The sequence below is a fragment of the Tupaia chinensis genome, unplaced genomic scaffold (assembly GCF_000334495.1).
Source record: "Tupaia chinensis unplaced genomic scaffold, TupChi_1.0 Scaffold145519_1, whole genome shotgun sequence".
Taxonomy (NCBI): domain Eukaryota; kingdom Metazoa; phylum Chordata; class Mammalia; order Scandentia; family Tupaiidae; genus Tupaia; species Tupaia belangeri.
This window is the reverse complement of record NW_006205376.1, coordinates 701,880-711,398: the sequence shown is the minus strand read 5'-3', so window position 1 is coordinate 711,398 and position 9,519 is coordinate 701,880. Positions and strand designations below refer to the sequence as shown.

The 9,519-nt window shown below is 40.5% G+C and overlaps 1 protein-coding gene across 14 annotated transcripts in view; it reads right to left on the bottom strand.

The window, feature by feature from the left end:
• Window positions 1-3,955: 3,955 nt before the first annotated feature.
• The window catches only part of RESF1 (retroelement silencing factor 1), a 41,538-nt gene continuing 35,974 nt past the window's right edge, over window positions 3,956-9,519 (bottom strand). For 12 of the 14 annotated variants that reach the window (XM_006168061.3, XM_027768107.1, XM_027768113.1 and 9 more), the window contains 2 exons: window positions 8,886-8,969; window positions 3,956-4,656 (listed from right to left, as the gene is read on the bottom strand). In XM_006168061.3, coding sequence (XP_006168123.1) covers window positions 4,496-4,656; window positions 8,886-8,969 — 245 coding nt within the window. In that variant the 3' untranslated portion in view covers window positions 3,956-4,495. Of the gene's footprint in view, window positions 4,657-8,885; window positions 9,025-9,519 lie in introns of all 14 variants that reach the window. The other 2 variants (XR_003547821.1, XM_027768114.1) reach the window with 2 other exon arrangements.

Sequence of the window (9,519 nt, the reverse complement as noted above, 5' to 3'; positions counted from 1 at the left end):
GAGAGGTTTTTTTTTTTTTTTTTTTTTTTTTTTTCCCATTCGGCCAGTCTATGTCTCTTAATTGGAGAACTTAATCCATTGACATTTAATGTAATTATCAATATTTCCATACCTGATCCTATTGTTAAGTGAGCCATTTTCTTGCTTTTTGTTCTCATATAACTGTCTGACTTTTTAGTTTCCTAGTATAGCACTCTCTTCAGAACCTCTTGAAGAGCTGGTCTAGAGTTGGTAAATTCCTTCAAATTTTGTTTATCTGAGAATGTTTATCTTTTCTTTCCATATGAAAGATAATCTTGCTCGGTATAGTATTCTTGGCTGAAAGTGTTTTTCACCCAACACTTTGACTATGTTTCCCCATTCTTTCCTTGCCTGCATTGTTTTCGCTGAGAGATCTGATGTTAGCCTAATGAGGTGACCTTTGTAACTTGGCGTTTCCCTCTTGCCAACTTTAGTATCTTGTATTTGTCTGTTGTTTTTGCCAGTCTGGCTATGAGGTGCCTTGGAGAAGATCTTCTTGGGTTGATTCTACTCGGGGTCCTATGTATTTCTTGGGTGTGGATATTTGAATGCCTTTCTAGGTTTGGAAAGTTTTCTTCCAGGATTTCGTGGAATAAATTATCTAGGCCCTTATTATTTTCTTCCTCTCCTGGGATACCAGTTTTCTGGATGTTGGGGCGCTTGATGATATCCAGTATTCCTCGTATATTATCCTCATTTTTCATGGTTGTTTTTCTCAATCTTCTTGATGCCTTTTTCTAGGTCAGATGTTTTGTCTTCTACGTTAGAGATTCGATCTTCTGCCTGATTTAATCTACTTTTAATACTTTCAAGGGAGGTTTTGATTTTCTGTATCACATTCTTCAAGAAGTTCCATATGATTCTTATTTAAGGTATCCATTTCTTCTTTTAAGTCATGAAAGGACTTCCTCACCTCCTGGAGCTCCTTGTCTCTTTATTCTTCCACCTCAGTTAGTTTGGTCACCACAAATATTCTGAATTCCTTATCAGACATGTCCATGACATCCATTGTATTGATTGTGGGTGATGTGGGCTTGATGATTTCCCTTGAGGGAGAGGCCTTTTGTTGGTTGCTCATACTTCTTGAGTCTCTGTGATTGTTCCTAGTCATCAGGTAATCTATATGTTGCTTCCTAACTTATATAAGGTATCTCTGAGAGTTAAAAGTTGTACAGGATTAGAAAATTGATGATTTCTCTTTGGCCTACCTGTAGCTCACCATTACCATTAACTGTTGCCACTAGTCCTGGATGGCCCAAAGTCCTCCCTGTTTCTAAGGAGTGGTGAGCCTCCAAATGACCTAATAAGCAACACCTCAAGAGCAAAGAAAAACAAAACAAAAAAAGAAATTGTGCGGCACATTATTCAAATCACTAAAATTCAGAGAGTCCAAAGGCAAGTGGGGAAGGGCCAGAGGATGAGTGACAGGTCCTGGGCAGACAGGCCTGCAGCCTCAGGCCGCCTAGTGTTGGGAACTGCTGGCTGGCTCGATCCAGTTTGCGAGTGGGATAGGGTGCAAGTTCGTCTTAAGGTCCCATGCAACCAACCTGAGGTCCAAAGAGGAGTAGGGGTGGGGGTGCAACGAAGGTCCGGGTGGTCGGGTCTGCAGCCTCAGGCCGCCTGGTGTCCAGAACTGCTGGCCGGCTCCTAGTTTAGGTTTCTTAATGTTAAAATCCAACTCTATTATCTCACCAAAAAATCCACTGTACATACAGAAAATGAAAGAAGAAATTTTAAAGATATCAAATTAAGCTTCAGACATTTCATTAAAATTTGCCCTGAAATATCAGCTATGAAAATAATGCTTTATCTCAGGAGACGGTAGCTTAACTCTATTCCTCTACTGAATCCAAACTGGAATGACTTAATCATTAAGTGATGTGGGTTAACTTGTTCAAGAACACTGCCTTGCAGGCTGGCTTCCAGGGAAAGGAGTTGACTCTCTACAAATCTCCATGTATACTGGCCCTGGCCACGTGTTTAAGATAATCAATTACAGTCTATGAGAACTAGGGCTCCCCAGTCGCATGGGCGAGGCAGAAAGTGATGGTTCCCTCTCCTCTATGAGCACTGAGAGCTGGCAGTTTAGAGGTAGTAGGCATTGCTTTGATTGTGCAGGGCTTTTTTGTTTTTTTGATTGTGCATAGTCTTTAGGATCATACTGCTAAAAACATGTCCCGTTACACTTCTTTTGAATAAATACTTGAGGATTTTGATCCCATTTGTTTAAAATTTCCATGAAAAACATTCGTCTGCAGCTGATCTGGGTACACCTGTTGGGCACGAACTTTGCTGTTTTAACTTTTCAGTCAGAATTGTGTAAGCTGAACCAATTGAGATTGATGTCTATGGTACTATTATTTTTGCTTTCGCTCTTCTTCAATCAGAGCATAAGCAAGATCATTTTTTCCCCAGTGTGTTCATTATGGATAAATTTCTCTCTTCTGTTTTCATTTCTTCTGCTTATAATACCTAACGGCCTTGCCCTAATATTATCATCACATCCAAAGGCCTAACCCTTGGACACCATGAAAGATTTTCACTTAAAACTTATGCAATGAGGTCCTAACATATGAATTTCTCAATCTATGGACAAAAGATGTGTATTCCAATAGTCTGTTGAGGTAATCAAGCCTATTTTCTGACACTGTACCAAAAGCTACACAGTTGCTTCCTCAACAGTGGTGAAATACAGGAGCTGAAAACATAAGGGAAAACTTTGCACAGTTCTACTAAAACCCATTGGTTGGCCCAGTGGTAGCACAATGCTATGCTGAAAGTCATATGGAAGAGTGGAGTTTGGGTACCAGGTTGACCTGGACATACTGAACATGGAAGTAGAAAAACCATGAAGAGGGCCAGACACTGTTTCCCCTTCTGCTGAGGAAAAAAACATGGTAATTTCTGAAACTAAAAATAAGGGTTAAGGGACCAGCAAATGGCAATAAAGGTTATGTCTCTGGACTCCACCATTCAAGTTCTGGACTTAGCGGCTTAAAACTTCCAGTGGGTATGTGTGCATGCCCAAGATCCCAAGAAAAGGAATTGTGGCATGGCCATTTCCTGTGGGAGGTGATTTCTCACTGTCTCTTTCTGGTTCTCCAGTTGGTGAGTGCATACGCACTATAGCAAAAATCTCTTTTTTTAAAAAAAAGGACTAAACTAGCTATAAGATTTCCAAACTCCAACTTATTGATGAGTTCTTTCGTTTTCGCCATAGGGCGCCTGTGCTCTCCAGGGAGAGAGGGTGGAGATGGAAGGAGAGAAAGAGAGACAGACAAGAACAGAAATTGGGAAAGTGAGAAACCACTATCCAGGGGACATGGTCACATCACAATTAATTTTTCTTTATTCTCTGCCCAGAACTTTGGGCATGCACGCACATGTGCCCAGCATGAGTTTCAAGCCATTGGGTCTTAGGTTTGAACTGGTTGGCCATGTGTGTCTAACAGTAATGTGCTGCACATGAGGAACTGGATTCCACATGGTTGTCAGTGGTTTGAGTCTGTGTCCCAGTCAGTCTGAAACACACTGAGTGCACATGAGTACCCAGAAATTTTTTTTTTACAAGTTTTAGGAAACAAGGCAAAAACCATTTAAACAATTTTTGCCTGTTTCTTGAAATTAGTAAAATTTCTGCCCTCTTACCTATGTGGCAAATTGAAAACATCTACTCTTAAAGAGTTAAATGACTGGATTCTGGGCATGTATGCACACACAACTGACCTGTTTCTCAGGCCACTGGGGCCAAGACTCATACCACAGTTGGGCCATGTGGGAACTGACTTTCCATGTACAGCACCTAACCACTGCACCACAGGTTGATCCTCTTAATTGACATTTCACCTTCCCCAAACACCTTTCCAAAATGTGTCCTGTTGTGAGGGTAGGAAATAAAAAAAAAAGGAATTCAGCCACAAAGATGTCCAATGTAGTCTTTTTAAAAAATAAATGTTTATTACAAGTATGAAAAGTAATATTACAACATTATCCAAAAATTATGTTCAGTTTAACAAGTATAAAACAAGGTTTCTGAAAAAAAGTTTACAATTACATACAAAATACTTAAGAATATACTTTGACATTCACAGTGGGCATTTCTGAAAAATAAGTTTTGCTAATGCAGTTTAGAAACAGAAATATACAGTCCCAGTAAAATAAACAAGTCCTTAAGTGAAGAACAGTCCTTCCTCCAAATGAATAGTTGGCATTTCAAAGTAAGATTTGTATAAGCATTCTTTTTAAAATAATGGTACACATGGTTCAACAATGTAGAAGTTCAAATACCTTAGTTTCCCTGAGAAATGCCATCTATTTCTTATGTCTGGCTTACCCACAAAGCTTTCAAGCTATTTTATTTGAGCAACTTCAGAGAAATACATAACCTAAGTGGTAACTAAACTCTTAGCTTATCATGGGAATTGAGTATTTCCAAAATATTCTGAATAGAAAGTGACAGAGCCATGTCTAGTGATTACTTTACAGGACTGCTACCAAGGCTTCTGCTTCTCTTGTCCAAGTACATCTGTTTGTAGGTCTGAAACATTGCTTTTGAATCTTTTACTGGGTTTTGTAGCATCTCAAATCCTTCTGCACTGAAGCTTCTTTTGGAGAGTCTTGCATTAACATTGTTATCTAAGGAAACAAAAATTTTACTTATTTATTAATGTTAGCTGTCACCCAATATTTAATCAATCAAAATTGAGAGGAACAGAGGCTAGCATAGGGTGTAGGAGTTATATCGCTGGACTCCCACATGGCCGACCACAGTTCGAGTCCCAGACCCAGTAGCCTGAAAATCACACCAGGCATGTGTGCATACATGTCAAAGATCCCAAGAGGAGAATGGAGAAGACAATGTGATGTGGCCATCCCCTCTGGGTGGTGATTTCTCACTTTCCCTCTTCCTGTCTGTTTCTTTCTTCTCTCTGGAGACTGCATATGCCCTATGGCAAAAAACCTCTTAACAAAAACTAACAGGGAAAATATACATTTACCTGTGGAGTTAAAAAATTAGGGTAAAGGAGGCTGGACTATGATACGGCATTTGTGAAAACACAAGGTTCTGCAAAGGCTGACTCATATGAGAAGGTTCCAGGTTGGTGACTAGAAACTTTCCTGATGAAATTGGGCATGTGCAAATATCCAGGATCTGGGACTGGCTTCGGATGTGGGAAGAACACAGCATCAAGACCCTGTTAGGGATACTCTCTCTCTGGCTCCCTTGCTTGTAGAAAAAATTAAACACACACACACACACACACACACACACACACACATCAGGGCAACGAGTTAAGCAAAAGTTTAACAAATGATATGGCTCTATGCCTATACAATTACAAATTAGGCACACATGACATCTTGCCTTTTTTAGAGACGAGAGAGGTTTCTGCTATAAGGCGCGTGTACTCACCAGAAAGACAGAGACAAACAGAGAGATAGAAAGTGAGAAATCACCCCCCTGGGGGGACGGACATGCCGCAAACTCTTCTCCATTCTCCTCTCAGGATCATGGGCATGCACACACACGCGCCTGGTGTGAGTTTAAGCCACCGGGTCCGGGACCCGAACTGCAGTTGCAGTTGACTACATGGGAGTTCAGCGACATAGTCATTATGCTAACTGCTAGTCCCTCAGAGACAATTTTAACAACAACAACAACAACAAAACAAAACAAAAACCCACCCCAAAAAACAAACAAAAAAACCTTGCTATACGGTGGATGTGTTTTAAGAGGGAGAGTGAGAAATCACCTTCTGGGGAGAGGGCCATACCACAATCCTTTCTCCTCCATTCTCTTGGAATTTTGGGCATGCATGTACATATGCCTGGCAGGTTTTTCAAGCCCCTGGGTGAGAGACTCAAACTGTGCAGTCAGCCACATTGGGCCCAGCCACCTTAACCCCCAAGCCACCAGCTGGCCCTAGAGACAGTTTTCTATTTTCACCCCTCTCTTCACTGGCTAAGGCCACTCTGTTCTATCCTTACCTGTACCCAGAAAAATCTACCACTGCACACATCAATATGAATATGACCTTTTTAACAGCCATGTTACCTAGCAATAAGAAACCCAAGTATGAGCCACAGGGAGTATCAAGGTAAATGCTGGTCTTACCATGTACTAAATATTCTAAAAACAGGCCTGTCTTTCCTCTTACGTCAGATCATCTCGTTGTGCATCAGCATCACTATCCTTTCAACTCATGAGCCCTGCTTTTCCTACTTCTGTTCATTTCAACATGTGTCTCTCTTAACCATAATCCCCATTTGGAGTACCTATGTGTAAAATTTTTTTTTTTTCCTGTTCCAGCCATTCCTTTCTGGAGAATGCAGTCTTGTTTTTCCTCTTTCTGCTGAGTGGGCCAAATAGTCTGTCTTCTGTTTTAAAAATGCTTCTACTTCCATCTTTACTTCTATTCTAGACTAGTTATGCTGATGCCCAAGTTGGACCTCTAAGCTGCTTTCCAAGGAGTCCTGTCACCTTCTCATCTCTTTATCTCACCCAAACTGATCATTTCACAACTTGTTCCATCTACACTCCAATGTTTACTACCAATTTAGATGTGGCTTTTTCTTAATGGGTGTTTACGAGTCCGTGACACTTGTTTTTGTGTCACCTTACAGCTGGTTCATTTTATTTATTTATTTTTAATTATTTTTTGAGATTTTTTTGCTATAGGGCGCGTGCGCTCACCAGACAGAGACAGAGAGACAGAAAGTGAGAAATCCCTCCCTGGTGGGGTGGATGGCCATGCCGCAATCCCTTCTCCTCCATTCTCCTCTCGGGATCTTGGGCATGCATGCACACGTGCCCGGCGTGAGTTCTAAGCCACCGGGTCCGGGACGTGAACCGCTATTGACTACATGGGAGTCCAGCGACATAGCCATTACGCTAACTGCTGGTCCCTATAGCTGGTTCATTTTAACCCAGCCTCCTGGTCGTAGGTATAAGTTTAAACTTCCTCTGTGTATCCACTCTCCTGAGTCACTTCTAGCAGCTGCAGATTGTCCTTTGTATGCCCAGGTGGTGCCACCAGAGTTCCTTTGCCTCCTCTTTTGAATTCGGTTTTCTCACACTTGGATAGAGTGCATGGCTTGTTTCTTGCTTTGTATCATCCAGTTTCGGGTCTAATCTTACTAATTCCCCCGTTTGTTTTTTCTTTTCATCACGATTCTTAAGCTTGCTGTCCCACACTGACTGTTTTTCCGCTCATTCTGCTTATGGCTGTCTGACGTCTGCCATTTATTTAGTTCACACCTCTGAACCTCTCTGGTCCATCTGTGTCATGTGACTTCTGAGTATCTTCAATTTCAGATTCCAAATATGCCTCTCACTTTCTCTAAGATACTTTTTTTTTGAGAGGTTTTTATTTTTTATTTTTATTTACTTATTTATTTTTGCTATAGGGTGCGTGCGCTCGCCAGAAAGACAGAGAGAGACAGAGAGATAGAAAGCGAGAAATCAACCCCCAGGGGGGATGGCCACACCATAATCCCTTCTCCTCCATCCTCCTCTCGGGATCTTGGGCACACACGCACACGCATCCGGCCTGAGTTTAAGCCGCTGGGTCCAGAACTCGAACCGCAGTCGACTAAGTGGAAGTCCAGCGACATAGCCATTACACTAACTCCTGGTCCCATACTTACTTTTTTCATTTTATTATTTTTGTATATATTCAATGGCTATACATTACAGCACAGAAAATTAATTTTCCCAGCATGAAGACACTATTAATCCAAAGTTATTATCATATATGTTCTCAACAGATAACTTTCCATTTTTACGTCCCTCTCTGAGATAATATTTAAAACCATCATGCTTCTAAGTACCTTTCTTGCCCCCATCTTTATGATCGTTCCTATCTTTCGTTTTCGGCTTTCTGTATTCCAACTTAAGAGGTATTTTCTACATCTCCCACAGCTCTCATTTTCTTGTTCTTAATTAAGAGTACATTTCTTTTTTGACTCAACTTCATTTTTTCCTATATGCATGTTTTGAGAGATTCTGAACACTTCTTTGCCTATTCACTTAACCCAAACTATAATAAAACTCCCTGCTCTAGCTTCTAGTTCTCAACACCAAACTCTAAAAGCAATGCATACTCATTCCACTGACTAAAGCAGACAAAAAGTCTAGTTTTTCCAGCTGGCCCTCACCACAAATCTCTTCCCTATATATATATATATATATATATAGTCTAGGAGGATCAGTCTCTCACTGCCAAAATACCAGATTTAGCAGACTTTGAAGACAGGAAACACGGTTCGAGTCCCTATTCAAAGAGATACTGGCAAACTTGCTTAATTCAAATGACAGAACCTCTCAACTACAAAATGAGAATACCATCACCTACCTTGTTCTGAGGATCTAACAAATTAATATATGAGTCATGTAATTAATGTGGGGGGCAGCAGCAGGTCTAGCTAATTGTGGCCTGCAGACCAAGTCCAACCAGCTGCCTATTTAGGTGAGGAAAGCTTAAATAAAATGCACACTATACGTATCATTTATATATTATCTACAGCTATTTCTTCAATCCAGGGCTGTAGTTGAGTATCAGAACCTATGACCTAGAAAATGTGAAGTATTTATCGTCTGGTTCTGTAAGAGAGAATCATTCGAACCCTTTATCTGACCTATTTTGATAATGATTATGCTACTGATAAAAGGGGACGATCACCACTTCCCAGTCCACACACTGACAAAGAGAACAGGACAATGCCCTCCTCTCACTCATAAATACCAACACTGAATAATTGAAAAAAGGACAAGGAAAACAACATAAGATTTTACCAGAACCATAATCCAACCTGCATATGAACTGGGAGGTAAGCAAAATACAAATTTAAATAGATAATTTTACCTATTTCTTGGCAGGCTTCCTGTATCCTTTTCTTCGCAGTTACACATTTTAACCAGTCTTCTTTTGTACTTTTTATTCCTGAAACTATTTAAATATTCATTTTCAGATCTCTAGATATTTTTATTCATCTCCTTTAGAACTACAATGAAGGAAAATCAGGTAAACAGATTTTGGAAGGCACCTAAATATATTGTATAACATAACCCTAGAAAGGAGCTTGGAAAAATAATTCCTCCCAAACACTTGAATATCTTATAACTGAAAGCAACATGAGTTGCTTTTAAAATTCATCTTCACTATACAAATATGGTTTCCCCCACCCGGACTGAACATGCACGTCTCAAAGTATTTCAAGAATCAATATGAACTACTGACAGAAAGTTACCTACATTGCCTCTACCCACTCCCAATGCTATTATAGTCATGAGCCTAAGGATCCAAATGGAAAGCCTACTGAAATACTAATGTCATACATAATGCATTTTATACTTTATTTAATTATATGTCCCTAGGGGCCAACAGATGGCATGGTGGTTAAGGGCACTGGACTCCCACGTGGCCAAACGCAGTTTGAGTCCCAGACCAGGTGGCTTGGACTTGAACCGCGGGCGACTACGTGGGAGACCAGCGGCAT